Here is a 15,647-nt window from a genome sequence, read left to right on the forward strand (position 1 = left end):
CGAAATCGGCGATGCGTAAACATCATTGAGACCACTAACTTCGCGAGAGCATAATTCTGTAAGTTTTCAATCAAATTTCATACTTTTGGTGTCATTATGATCAGAAAAAGATTATCATTTCATAAGATTTTTTTTTTTTTTTCCCCCAAAAAAATTTTTGACACCGAGAACAAGTTTAGGAGAGGGCCTCTCGACCCTGAAAGGGTTAAAAAAAATAAAGTTCAAGGGAAGTTCCTTAACCCTTTCAGGGTCCAGAGGCCAAATTTCAAAGTGCACACCAGGGTCCAAGAATTTTCAAAATGTAATTTTGTTATTTTATCTTATGAAATGATAGAGAACCTTTTCCTGAAGGTAATAAAATAAAAAGTATGAAATTTGATGGAAAATTTATGAAATTAGGCTCTTGCGAATTTTGATGTGTCAGCGATATTTACGCATTGGCAATTTTGTCGACTTTGACTCCCATATTAGGCCAATTACCTTATTCCAGTTGACCACATTCTTAGCTATTTCACTATTCTATCGATTAAGCACAAGAAATCGCCAACTCAACTGTTTCAACTACAAAATAAAGTGACTGGAAATTGGTAATTTGGCCAATTTAGTGCAAAGTTCAAAATATTCCAATTTCAAAATAGGGTCCAGAATAAACAATGCAGGCATTCCTGGCACTAAACTAACATTTCCTCTGTTCATTAGTTATGTTTTGAGGCTTTACAAATGAATTCCATTTTGATTTTTAATTCACATAATGAATTTTTATTCAAACCAAAAAATAGAAGATTTACTGTTATGCAATATTGTAATAATTGTATAAATAATATCACCACATTTGTGAACGTATATTAGACCCACCAGCTGGCGTGTATTAGATGTATGAGGTCATTTGTTTACTCTTGAACATCAGCAAAAATTTAACATTTCCGTTAATTTGAGCTCGGTTTCAAGCCATTTCCAGTGCTAAAATCAATCAAAATCATCTCAATTTTTGTAATATATCTTCCATTCTAGCAAAGTCGCTGTTTTAATAGAAAATTGTGGTCTCAGTTTTTTTCTCTCATTATGCACTATGTGCTGCAGCATTTGTTTTATGTGGTGCACACATACCACATAGATGTATTCTCTCATATCTAGGCCCAAATTTACCGCTCACAGCTTATCAGGGTGAGCTGAACTCATGGCGTAGATCTACGGTTTGGACCTTCAATGTAAAGCTGTAGATCTATGGCACGGACCCTGAAAGGGTTAATACACAAATAACCTGGACGTAGGAGATAGGAGCTTATGATGATGTTTTGGTAAGACTTGGACCATTTACAAAGTCACGCTTCGACAATGTGACATTGTAAATGGTCCAGGTTGGACTGAAACATCGTCATAACCTCCTCTCTCCTATGTGTGGGTTAATTGTGTATTGTTCTAGTCATGGTATTATGCCTTTTTGTTTTTTTAAGTTCCTTAATTAATGCAGGTGATAGGTTCTTGATCCAAGAATTGGAGCCGTCCTCTCCTTGAATCTACTCTCAGTGCCTGTCATTCCAAGTTGCTGTATGACCCCTATGTTTTTAACACTTCTTTTATGAGATTAATAAATTCAGTAAATATTACAAGAAAACAGCATTTGCCCATCATTGTGATTGGGCAAACTTTAACAGTAGAATGTTCACTGTTAAAGTGAAGATGGGTTGATGTCATGCAGTATACAGAGGTAGTTACAGTACATATAGGAATTTGTATTTCACCTTGAATAAGTATGAACCCTGACTTTGACGATGGCTTTACCTTGGATATCCTGAGAGTTTCTCGAGTAGATTATATCCATCAGGTTGTTGTGAAGACTCAGCAGAGTGGTGTTGATTGGTATTATTTGAAAAGATCCTAAACTAGGCAGTAAGGTTCTAGGACCACTTATACAATAGTGTTAATACAGGTACTCCTCACTTAATGACCAAGTTCCGTAGGTCAGTAAGTGAATTGGTTGTTAAGCAAGGAGCCGCCCCTTACTGATGTTTCAAGCATACTGTACTGGTAGTGGGTTTGTGTCAACCGTCTTTAGATATTGTTTTAATGTCACCTTTGCACCATTTATAACATTTTTAGTATATATTAAAAATATAACTAGGCATTAAAACAATAAAACAGTAAAACATGCAATACACTGGTCAGAGAGCAGGTCGTAAGTCTGAGTGGGTGGTCTTTAAACAGGTAGGTCGTTAAGTGAGGAGTACTTGTACAGTGTACATTGTTTCTGGTGCAGGACTGCAGCTCTAGGCTCCTGCAGTTATATTTTATATTTGGGTTTCTCGCTTTGTCCACAAACTTCAACTTTAAGCATCATTGTTTTTTTACTTAACCTATTCTAAATAAATCTGAATACTGTACACTTAGTTATATAGAAACTTAGTGATAAGAAAACCTAGTGATAAGAAACTTAGATATAAAAACTTAGTGATAAACATTCAGAGTGACTATTTCCACAGACGCTGTGGAAGCGGTGGCTGGCTGTGAGTGGAGGGTGGTGGGAGTCTCGTTCTTGCGTGACGTCATAGCGCTGAATGCAGCATGGCGGTGGCTACTGACGTATCTAGACGTTTTTGTTGTTTTCGGGCGAGTGCATTTAGGTTAGGTTAGGCACTGTTATTATATAGCATTATAGTGGTGCCAGCTGCTACTTCCACTGCCAGCATGGCACTGTCATCATCCACAAATATTTAAAATAAACCTATCCTAATCTAGCCTAAAGACTGACCATACAGTAATATCAAGCAATAGAAATAACTTCATCCACTGTCTCTCCAGATAGATACTGAAGTCTTTTTTATAGCCAATAAATTGTTGGTATTCTTTTTTTTCTTGGTAGCTTTTGGAAACAAGCCATTACTTATATGTATGATTTAATTTTACATTGTCTTTCTTGTGCTGAGTAAATTTACGTTGCTTGCTTCCTTAATTTTTTTTTATGTCAAAATACATTGTTAATTTTTTTGCAGTAAATTGTACGTTAACTCATTTGTGTTTAGTAGAAAGTATTGTTGTAGAGTAATCATAGTGATGGGCTGGTTTTTGTCATTAAAGATCTTCAGCAAAACTTAAAGGAAATTAGAAACTTCATTTTTTAAATATGGGTCAGGATGAGTGCCTGTAATGGCTCTGGGTTTAGCTTGGATTAAATCATCATCGTTCATCAGTATTCTGTGCCTATTCATTTTTAAGATACAACAGTTTAAATTATTTGAAAGATAAATTCAATGTAATGAGGATTTAAACCAAAACAGTCCAACAGTCAGTTATTCCTGAGTCCTCTGGATGATCTGTAGTCTTTGTTTTTATATGTTTTAGAGTATAATAAGAGCTTTACTTCCTGTACCTCTGCAAGAGGGGCTCCTTACTGTGGCAAAGAGGCTATTGGTCTGAGGAATTGGACCCTTTAGTCTTCTTCATCTGACTTAACCTAATTACCCCCCAATCCTCCCCTTCCCTGTCCCATCCTTCCCATCCCTCCTTTCCCATTCCTCCTCTCCCCATCCTTCCCCTTTCCCTTTCCTGTGTTCAGCCTTTAGGGTTCTTCCCTCAGGCATTCTAGTTCCTAGGTTGGGGCAAGGGTACCGGGGTCCATCCCATTCCATTGAGGTCCTTGGTGGTCTTGTAGTTTGCCATGGAATCTGGATCGTCTGGAAATCCCGATCTCTCTCCTGTCTATTGGAGGGAGACTTTAGGTGTGTTTCAGATGACGGTGTATCTCTGGAGGCTGCCTGTCGGATTCCAGGAGGTGGTGGCCAAAGGAGGTATGCTTTGTGGCGGGTATCTGACCGCCCTCTCTTTTTCCCGCCGAGGTGGCTCGGTAGATGGGAGGTTACGTTCCCAGATTGCTGGTTTATCAACATTAACCCCTTTGGGGGTTTCGGACGTACTAGAACGTCTTACAACCCAGGGTTTTTGACGTACTAGTACGCCTAAATTCTAGCGCCCTCAAATCTAGTGAGAGAAAGCTGATAGGCCTACATATGAAAGAACGGGTCTATGTGGTCAGTGTGCGCAGTATAAAAAAAATCCTGCAGCACACTGCGTAATGAGAAAAAAAACTTTGACCGTGTTTTTCGATTAAAACAGTGACTTTGCGCTGTATTTTCGTATGGTATTTATTGTTGTATTCTAGTTTTCTTGGTTTCATTTTATAGAATGGAAGACATATTACAGAAATTGAGATGATTTTGACTGGTTTTACAATGAAAAGTACCTTGAAATTGAACTCAAAGTAGCAGAAATGTTCGATTTTTACCAAAGTTCAAAAGTAAACAAATCATGCCAAGCGTCCAATACACATCAACTGGTGAGTCTAATATTCTTTCACAAGTGCGCTGATATTATTTATACCATTTCTACACTAATGCAGTAGTCTGCATAACAGTAAATTTTTTTTTTTTTTGTAAGAATAAATATTCAAAGTGGAAAGCCAAAGAAATATAAGAGGGGCCTGGGGACATGACTAACGAACAGAGAACTTGTTATTTTAGTGCCAGGAATGTCTTTCTTGTTTATTCTGGACCCTATTTATAAATTGGCATCTTTTGAAATTTGTGTGAAATTGGCAAAATTGCTAAATTCTGACCACTTTATTGGATAGTTGAAATCGGTAAATGGGTGGTTTCTTGTACTCATTCAATAGAAAAAATGGAGTTCTAGCCAAATAGTTATGATTTTTGTCGACTAGTACACTGGAATTGGCCGAAAATAGGGCTCAAAGTGGGCAAAATCGCCGATGCGGTAACATCAAGACTGCTAACTTCGCAAGAGCATAATTCCATAAGTTTTCGGTCAAATTTCACTCTTTTGGTGCCAATTTGATCGGGAAAAGATTCTCTATCTTTTCATAAGAAAAAATATTTTTTTTTTTTTTAAATTTGGCTGACCCTGAGAACAAGTCTCTGAGAGGACCTGCTGACCCCCAAAAGGTAGGGTATGGTACAGGGTCCATGCTGCATCTGCAGTACTAGCTGCGCTGAGGTCCTCTTGTGCACAGAGGGGGATTTACAGCCCTTTCATTCCTCCTAGGAGCTACCCCTCCACTCCCCTCCCCCTTTCTTTTTTCCTTTTTTTTTCTTTCCTTTTTTCTTTTTTTTTCCTGTAAAACAAAAAGAAAAGAGAGACGTAACCATGGAGTCCCAAATCCATGAAACTGCTCCTCCTGGGACCCTTTCTGTAGCAGCATCCTCATATAACAGTGCCTCATAACTGAACCTTCCTTTGTACCTTTCTAATACCCCTGTATCTTCTGCGGGTGACATTTTGTCACACGCTCCTGATACCAAGGCTCGGCATGACTCCTTTGACATCTGACCTCTGCACGTCTTTGACCATGGTTCCGGCTTCCCTCCATATGGTTTAACGGTTTTCAGATTGCTCATCTGCCTCAAAACAGACCACCTTCAGTCCTGCATCTAAATGACCACGACCTTTCTCTGATGACACTGCTTTGAATGCCTCTCACTCTACTCAGAGAAGACCAATGTAACAATTGCTCCATTTACATACTATGCATTGTAGTACACAGTGGACTAAGTTTTTCACTCTTCAGCTGACATCTTCCTCAGACTATCTTTCTGATCATAGTACATATATCAGCAAGGTGCTTCTATGCCATGTTGGTAGAAATATTTTGTTTTATGCTCTCAAGAGCGTTGCGTGCATTGTTATGGTGCAAAATGCTAAACAGGTTCATGATCTTTCTCTTCTTACCACCATAGATGCTATTCCTGTAAGGAATAAGCGGTACCATCATTCTACCTCATACCATTGTTCAACGTAACTTCCAGATGTGTGGTGATGACATTCTGGAACAGCTTGAGCTCCAAGACTTTCCAGTCCTCAAAGTGGATACATATGTACTACCTGCCTGTGGTCAGAGATACTTTCCCTGCTATGTAGCTCGCTTAACTTTTGACAGCTGTGAGCATAGATCCAAGTCAAAAAGTTGATCCCTACACCACAACAGTGTAGAAATTGCTGACGTTTTGGCCATCCCACGAAATATTGCAGGTCCATAGCAGAAGGCCCAATCTATGGTGCCGATGACCATACCAATACATCTTGTAGTCTATGTACCTCTTGCCTTAATTGTAATGAAGCTCATTCATCTTATTCTCATCATTGCCGAGTTTACTTAAGAGAACAAGAAATCCGTTGTCTCAAAGAAACAGAAGGCTTTACTTATGCCATGGCAGTCTCTCATCTACGCCTCCAGGGGAGACTTCCCCGTATTTCTTATTCTCAAGCTACTAAGAGGCCTCCAACCTCTGGGGTCCCAACTCCTGCAGTCTCCCCTGTGGTCACTCCACAGTCACCTTTGTATCTAACTCTTGCAGTCCTGGACTCCGAGGTCCCTACCTCATCATCTCTTGTTCTCAAATCTTCATCATCTCTCTCAGAAGTTTGTCTATTTGACCTTGCACAACAGCTCCTCCCCCTTGCTCCTCTACTCCAAAGTCCAAAACATCCCCCAAGTGTAAATCTCTTTTAACCTTACTTTCATTTATCCTTCCCAGAAATTTTTCCTTTTCAGTCTCTGTACCTAGTTTTTTTTTTTTTTTATCTCTTTCTAGCTCTGTTATGAGTGGAGGTTCATTCTCTCCCTTGTATAGTCCCTTCCTTTCCTGTCCCCTCCCAGGTTTCTTCCTCTCCTGTCCCCTCCCAAGCTAACTCTAACCTTTCATCCCCCCTACTTTGGTAGCTTCCATTGTTGCCCCAATCTTTACTCACCCTCTCCCCTCTATCTCTGATGCTGTCCCATGTACAACTTCCTTGACCTCTGAAATACAGTGGTCCCTCGCTTTTCGTAGTTCTCGGCAGTCGTAAATTTCGCCAGTCATAGGAGTGTTTTCGTATAAACATGGACTCGCTTTTCATAGGTTGACTCGCGAGTAGTAGTTCGTCCGGGACGCGTATGCACGGTGTGAGCCGGGGCGGCCTCCCTACCCAGCCAGTCTGGCATTGTTTACCAGTGAGTGAAGGTCCCCTCAAGTGCTCCTACGAAATATTTCGTAATATTCCACTCATTTTAGTGCTTGCAAGTACTAAATAAGCTACCATGGCTCCAAAGAAAGCTCCTAGTGCCAAGCCTGTGGTAAAGAAGGTGAGAAATATGTACAGTGACAAAGTCTTGGGCCATTTTAGGGAAGTGTTAAAGAGACGCCAGAAACAGAGCTCTCTCCACAGTTACTTTGCGAGACAGGACTAGAGTGACTCTCAAGGTGGTCCAAGTGGCATTAAGAAACAGAGAAGAGAAGCAACCCCAGAGAAGCAATTGGTACCTGAGGTGTTGCTGGAAGGGGATTCCCCTTCCAAACTGTAAACAATCCACTCTCTCTCCTCCTCCAGTCTCCCATACACTAAGAAGAATCTCCAATAAAGGTAAGTGTTATGCTGTTAATGTTTCATTCACCATTTCCCATTGTATTGTTTATGTACTACATGTATATTTCATGTAAAAAAATTTTTTGTTTTAATACTTCTGGATGTCAGGAACGGATTAATTGTATTTACATTATTTCTTATGGGGAAAATTGATTCGCAAATCGTAAATTTCGTTTATAGTAACGGCTCCAGGAACGGATTAATTACGAAAAACGAGGGACCACTGTACTTGAAATTATCTCCGAATATATTGAGGAGACTTGACCATTGATGGACACTGATCCACAAATAGGAAGCATGTCTGTCTGGCTTTCAGAAGACTGAGGATTGAGCCTCCACCACATCTAGTGATGAATGACCCACATGGGTATAGCACTTAAAATGTAAAAAAAAAATATATATGTATAAATATATGCTCTTCACTCCTCTACTCCATCTACACAACTTGTTTCTTCACAGCATTCTAGTCCTTCTCTGCATACTCGTTTTCCTCTGCCTCCACACGTAGACTCGATTAGCCCTTCTAGTCCATAGATACCTATTGCTTCATATTTCCTGCACCCTCTTTGCAAATCATGGCTTATTTAAAGTGGAATATCCAAGGCCTCAGAGGTAATTGGGGTGAGCTTCAGATATTACTCTTCCAGTTTTCCCATTTGTGTTTTCTTACAAGAACTCAAATTATGCTCTGCTTTCATCCATCCCCCTCTTCAAGGGGGGCTCCTTGGCGTGGTGAAGAGGCTCTTGGTCTGAGGAATTAGACCTGTCAGTCTCCTTCCTCAGACTGAACCTAATTACCCCCCAATCCCCCCTTCCCTATCCCATCCTCCCCTTTTTCCTTTCCTCCTCCTCCTCCTCCCCACCCCTCCCTTTTGCCCTTCCTCTTTTTGGCCTTTGGGTTTTTTCCCACAGGTGTGCTAGTTCCTAGGTAGGGGAAGGGGTACCGAGGTCCATCCCATTCTGTTGAGGTTCTTGGCGGTGGCGTAGATTGCCGTGGAATCTGGATCGCCTGGGGATGTCCTGATCCCTCTCCAGTATACTGGAGGGTGGCTTTGGGTGTCTTTCGGGCGACGGGTGTATCTCTGGAAGCCACCTTTCGGATTCCGGGGGTGGTGGCCGAAAGAGGTATGCTTTGTGGCAGATATCCGGCCGCCCTCTCTTTTGTCCACCGAGGTAGCTCGGCAGATGTGAGGTTGCTATCCCGGATTGCTGGTTTACTGGCATGAGGGGTAGGGTATAGCACGGGTTCCATGCTGCATCTGCGCTTCTTGCGGTGCTGAGGTTCTCTTGGGCGCGGAGGGAGATTTCTGGCCCTTTCATTCCTCCTAGGAACTATCCCTCCCTGGTCCCCCCTTTCTTTTATTCTTTTTTTTCTTTTTATTTTCTTTTCTTTCTTTTTTTTTTTCTTAAAAATAAAAAGAAAGAAGTAACTTAACCATGGAGTCCCAAATCCATGACCCCACTACCTCCGGGCCCCTTGTTGTTACTGCACCCTGTTCTGACCTCGCCTCATCTTTTGGCCACTCTTTGGACATTCCTAAGGCCCCTGTACCTTTTGCTGGTGCTGTTTCCTCACCCGCTTCAGGTACCGGGGCTTCCACTGACTCCTTCGATTTGTCTGACCTCCGCTCTCCTTTGACTATGGTTCCGGCCTCTCCCTCTATGGTGCGACGATTTTCGAATCGCCAGCCTGTCCCACGTTGGACCGACTCTGGTCCCACTTCTAAACGCCAATGACAATCTCCTGATGTTACTTTGTTACCTTCCCATTCTACTCAGAAAAGACCGACACGTCATGCACTCCCTCTCCACACTCAGTTTCGGACCACACAATGGACTAAATTCTTTACTTTAAGACCGACTTCTTCTACTGGCTATCTTTCTGACCATAGTGTTGGCAAAGCGCTCCTATGCCACGTTGGTAGAGATATTTCCTTTCATGCTCTTAACCCTTTGAGGGTTTTCGTCGTACTAGTACGTCTTACGTGTAGGGGTTTTTGACGTACTAGTACTCATAAATTCTAGCGGCCTCAAATCTAGTGGGAGAAAGCTGGTAGGCCTTCATATGAAAGAATGGGTCTATGTGGTCAGTGTGCACAGTCTAAAAAAAATCCTGCAGCACACAGTGCATAATGAGAAAAAAAAAACTTTGACCATTTTTTTTTAATCAATCAGCGACTTTGCAGTGTATTTTCGTATGGTATTTATTGTTGTATTCTAGTTTTCTTGGTCTCATTTTATAGAATGGAAGACATATTACAGAAATAGAGATGATTTTGACTGGTTTTACAAAGAAAGGTGCCTTGAAATTGAGCTCAAAGTAGCAGAAATGTTCGATTTTTACCAAACTTCAAAAGTAAACAAATTGTGCCAAGCGTGCAATACACGTCAACTGGTGAGTCTAATATTCTTTCACAAGTGCACCAATAATATTTATACCATTTTTTACACTAATGCAGTAGTCTGCATAACAGTAAATCTTATATTTTTTGTGAAAATAAAAATTCAAAGTGGAAAGCAAAAGAATATAAGAGGGGCCTTGAGACGTGAATAATGACTAGAGGAAATGTCATTTTAGTGCCAGGAATGTCTTTCTTGTTTATTCTGGACCCTATTCGGAAATTGGCATCTTTTGAAATTTGTGTGAAATTGGCAAAATTGCTAAATTCTGACCACTGTACTGGATAGTTGAATTTCATAAATGAGTGGTTTCTTGCACCCATTCGATAGAAAAAATGGAGTTCTAGCGAAATATTCATGTTTTTTGTCGACTAGTACAGTGAAATTGGCCGAAAATGGGGCTCAAAGTGGGCAAAATCGCCGATGCGTAAACATCGCCGAGACCGCTAACTTTGCGAAAGCATAATTCCGTAAGTTTTCTATCAAATTTCAAACTTTTGGTGTCTTTATGATCGGGAAAAGATTCTCTATCTTTTCATAAGAAAAAATAATTTTTTTTTTTTTTTAAATTTGGCCGACCCTGAGAACGAGTTTCGGAGAGGGCCTGTCGACCCTCAAAGGGTTAAGAGTGGTACGTGCATCATCACAGTCCAGAATTCTACCCAAGCTCATGATCTTTCTCTTCTTTCACATATCGATACTATTCCTATCACTATTGAAAAACATCATTCCCTCAATTCATGTAGTGGTACTGTTATTCTGCCCCATACCATAGTCCAACAGAATTTCCAGACATGTGGCAATGACATTCTCGAACAGCTGGAACTCCAAGATCTCCCAATTCTCAAGGTAGACACTTACGTTCTTCCTGCCCGCGGGCGAAGATGATACCCTTGCAATGTGGCTTGTTTAACTTTTGACAGCCGTGAACTCCCATCCTCTGTTTATGTAGCAGGGCATCGGTTACAAGTTCGGAAGGTGATACCTACACCGCAACAGTGTAGGAAATGCTGGCAATTTGGCCATCCAGCAAAATATTGCAGATCTATAGCTGAATGCCTAGTCTGTGGTGCCGATGACCATTCTAATACGTCTTGCAGTTGAACTCCCTCTTGCCTTAATTGTCATGAGGCTCACCCTTTGTACTCTCGGCGTTGTCAGGTCTACTTAAATGAGCGGGAAATTCGTTGCCTCAAAGAGGCAGAAGGTCTCCCTTATGCTATGGCAGTTTCTTATCTCCGCCTCCAAGGGAGACTACCCCGTGTTTCTTATTCTCGTGTTTCAAAACGCCCCCCCCACTTCTGGGGTCCCATCTTCTGCAGCCTCCTCTGCGGTTGCCAGTCCCATAGTCACTCCTGTATCTAATTCTTTTGCTGTCCTGGGCTCAGATGTCCCTACTTCAACACCTCAGTCTGTCCTCACTTCTTCGTGTTCTTCCTCACAAACCCCGGTATTGACAAGACCTCGTACGACACCTCCTCCCAATTGTCCCTCTACGTCTCAGAGGCCCAGAAAATCCCCTTTAACCCCTCCTTCCCTTCATCCACCTCCACAGTTTACCTTCCCAGTCTCTGTACCTGGGTCTTCCCCTTCCACTGGCTCTGTTACAAGTGTGGAGGTTCATCCTCCTCCTCGTACTGTGCCTTCCTCCCCTGTCCCCTCCCAAATTTCTTCCTCTTCTGCCACCTCCCAGGTTTCTGCCTCTTCTGTCCTCTCCCACACTTCTCCAGTTCCCTCCACCCTTTCGCCCCTCCCCCCACCTTGGTACAGTCCATTACAGTTCTGATCTTTACTCAAACTACTCCTTCTTCCATCTCCAATATTGTCTCTCATACAACGTCTCTGAACTCCAAAACACTTGAAGCATTCTCTGAATATATTGCAGAGACGAAACCATCAATGGACACTGATCCCTCTTTCCTCTTCTCCATCTGTGCAACTTCTTTCTTCACAGCGCACCGTTCCTATGCTGCTTGAACGTTTTCCTTTACCACCACATGTGGACTTTTCTAACCCCTCTAGTCCGTAGGTACCCTTACCTGCGGATTTCAGATATCTTTATCGTTGCCAATCATGGCCTATTTACAGTGGAATATACGAGGCCTCAGGGGTAATCGGGGTGAGCTTCAGATGTTGCTCTCCCAGTTTTCCCCTGTTGGTGTTTGCTTACAGGAACCAAAATTACACTCTGCTATTATCTATCCCATCTCAGGCTATACTAATTTATTGTATTCTTCAGATCCTTTTCCTGATGGAACCTTTAATGAAAGTGCCCATCTTCTATGCACTGATATTCCGTACCATCAGCTATTTGTTCGTACTTCGCTGCATTACACAGCAGCTCGTATCCACTTGCATAGGTGGTATACACTCTGTTCTTTGTATCTCTCTCCTTCTCGGGCATTATCTATCCCGGATATTGCCTTTCTTGTTTCGTCATTACCGCCACCACTTCTGTTACTTGGCGATTTTAATGCCCATCATTTCCTCTGGGGGGGTCTCACTGTGATTCCCGTGGCATTCAGTTAGAGGCTTTTCTTGCTACCCACCCCCTCCATGTTTTAAATACAGGTACTCACACCCATTTTCATCCTCAGACTCATACTCTCTCTTGCATCTATCTTTCAGTTTGCTCTTCCTTCGCCGCATTAGACTTCACCTGGTCTGTTCTCCCGGATTTACATGACAGTGATCATTTCCCAATCATTCTTACTTCCCCTTCACATTCACCACCTCTTCGTAACCCACGCTGGCAATTTGATAAGGCAAATTGGAACCTTTACTCATGACTAACTGTTTTGAGTGAGGTTCCTTCTTTGTCCTCCATTGATGACCTTTTACACCTCTTCTTGTCCTCCGTTTTAACCACAGCTTCACATTCTATACCCGAAACTTCGGGCAGGCATTCTCAGAAATGTGTGCCTTGGTGGTCTCGTGCTTGTGCTCGTGCAGTACGTTTGAAACGCGCTGCGTGGGGCAAGTACCAGTACAATAGAACCACGGAGAGACTACTTGATTTTAAGCAGAAGTGTACAATCGCTCGCCGTGTCATCCGTGACGCTAAACGCACTTGCTGGCGAGATTATGTCTCCACCATCACCTCTGCTTCCTCTATGAGTGCAGTCTGGAAAAAAGTACGAAAACTGAGTGGTAAATATTCTCCTGACCCGGCTCCTGTTCTGCGGGTTGCTGGTGTTGATATAGCAAACCTACTAGATGTTGCCAATGAAATTGGCAATCATCTGGTCCGTATTTCTCAGGGGCTCCATCTATGCCCCTCGTTTCTTTCCTCAAAGTCTGCCAGAGAGTTAGCACCCTTGGACTTTTCTTCTCTCAGAGAAGAACAGTATAATGTGCCTTTTACACTTCAGGAACTGGAGGCAACACTCTCAGCTTGCCGATCATCGGCAGCTGGGCCCAACGACATTCATATTCGTATGCAAGAACATTTACATCAGTCAGCCCTTGCAGTCCTATTACGCCTTTTCAATCTTATTTGGTCACAAGGAGTTCTTCCATAGCTGTGGAAATCTGCCATTGTTCTCCCTTTTCGCAAACCGGGCACTATGGGACATGAAGCCTTCCACTATCGTCCCATTGCTCTTACCAGTGCAGTTTGCAAAGTGATGGAATGCCTGGTAAATAGACATTTAGTGTGGTATTTAGAGACACACACAGTCTCTCCACTCATCAATATGGCTTTCGTAAGGGCCGTTCTACCATAGACCCCTTACTACGCTTGGATACGTATGTTCGTAATGCCTTTGCGAATAACCACTCAGTTATTGCCATATTTTTTGACCTTGAGAAGGCATATGACACAACTTGGAGGTACGTATAATATTTTGGCCCAAGCCCACTCCTTAGGCCTCCGAGGCAATCTACCATACTTCCTTAAGAACTTTTTAACTGAAAGTCATCTCCATGTTCGGGTTAATAATGTGCTCTCCCCGGACTTTATCCAAGCTGAAGGTGTCCCCCAGGGATGTGTTCTGAGCACAAAACTTCTCCTTGCTATAAATGACTTGGCCTCTAGTCTTCCATCCAATATTTGGTCATCACTCTATGCTGATGACTTCGCTATTGCCTGTGCAGGCGCTGACTGTCACCTCATTACAGTTTCTCTCCAGCATGCGGCCGACCGTGTTTCCAGTTGGGCCACCACACATGGGTTTAACCCTTTGACTGTCGCGGCCGTATATATACGTTTGTGAGGTACCGTGTTTGACGTATATATACTCATAAATTCTAGCGGCTTCAAATCAGGCAGGAGAAAGCTAGTAGGCCCACATGTGAGAGAATGGGTCTGTGTGGTCAGTGTGCACCACATAAAAAAAATCCTGGAGCACGCAGTGCATAATGAGAAAAAAAAAACTCCGACCGTTTTTTTTTAATTAAAATGCCGACTTTGTTGTCTATTTTCGTATAGTATTTGTGGTTGTATTCTCGTTTTCATGGTCTCATTTGATAGAATGGAAACTATATTATAGAAATGGAGGTGATTTTGATTAATTTTACTATAAAAAGAACCTGGAAATGGAGCACAAAGTACAGGAAATGTTTGATTTTTGCCGATGTTCAAAAGTAAACAAATGATGTCATTGTCCAATAAATGTCCAAATAGCCATTCTAATACGCAGTCACGAATGGGTTGATGTAATTTTTACAATTATTACAGTATTGCAGTAGTCTGCATAACAGTAAATCTTCTATTTTTTGTTTGAATAAAATTTCAAAATAAAAAGCAAGAGTAATATCACAGGGACCTGGAGACATGACTGATGAACAAAGAAAATCTTATTTTAGAGCCAGGAATGTCTGCATTGTTCATTCTGGACCTTATTTTGAAATTGTCGTATTTTTTAATTTTCGTGAAATTGGCCAAATTGCAAATTTCTGACCATGTTATTGGGTAGTTGAAATCGGTAAATGGGCAGTTTCTTGTGCTCAATCGATAGAAAAAATAGAGTTCTGAAGAAATAGTTATGAGTTTGGTTGACTGGAATAACGGAATTAGCCGAAAATAGGGCTCAAAGTGGGCGAAATTGCCGATTTTTAAATATCGCCGAAGTCGCTAACTTCGCGAGAGCGTAATTCCGTCAGTTTTCCATCAAATTTCGTTTTTTTGGTGTCTTTACAATTGGGAAAAGATTCTCTATCATTTCATAAGAAAAAATAATTTTTTTTTTTTCGAATATTTTGCGACACCAGGAGCAACTTCAGGATTGGGCCCTTCGACAGTCAAAGGGTTAAATTTTCCAGTACCAGAACTCACCAAATTACTTTTACTAGACGCTCTCTCATCTCCGATCATCCTTTGTACCTCTATGGCTTCCATATCCCTGAACGTGATACAGTCAGGTTTCTGGGCCTCCTCTTTGACCGTAGGTTATCCTGGAAACCTCACATTACCTCTCTGAAGACAACTTGTCACAGCCGACTGAACCTTCTTAAAACCCTTGCTCCTTCGCCTACATTCCACCCTCATTCTATCAAAACTTGATTATGGTGACCAGATCTATTCAGCGGCCTCTCCTGCTATTCTCTCTAGCCTTAACCCCATTCATCACCAAGGATTACGTTTATGCCTTGGTGTTTTTCGCTCTTCCCCTGTCGAGAGCCTCTGTTCAGAAGCGCATGTTCCATCCTTATCCGATTGCCGTGATGCCCATTGCCTTCGCTACTATGTACACTCTCATGATCTCCGTAATCCTTCCATTTATAGAATGGTCACCGATATTAGTAGGCATTCTTTATTTGTTCGCCGCCCCTATTTGCTCCGTCCCTTCTCTCTTCGCCTACATTCGCTCTTGTCTTCTCTTCAATTACCACCTTTC

At 41.9% G+C, this 15,647-nt stretch overlaps 1 protein-coding gene across 1 annotated transcript in view; it reads left to right on the forward strand.

Annotated features, from left to right (window-relative positions):
- Window positions 1-15,647, forward strand: part of LOC128697705 (uncharacterized) — a gene marked incomplete in the record, with an annotated part of 237,631 nt that overhangs the window by 10,993 nt on the left and 210,991 nt on the right. The window contains 1 exon segment of the mRNA XM_070099757.1: window positions 2,481-2,504. Within this exon segment, the coding sequence (XP_069955858.1) occupies window positions 2,481-2,504 (24 nt within the window).

This window comes from Cherax quadricarinatus, chromosome 68, assembly GCF_038502225.1.
Source record: "Cherax quadricarinatus isolate ZL_2023a chromosome 68, ASM3850222v1, whole genome shotgun sequence".
Classification (NCBI taxonomy): domain Eukaryota; kingdom Metazoa; phylum Arthropoda; class Malacostraca; order Decapoda; family Parastacidae; genus Cherax; species Cherax quadricarinatus.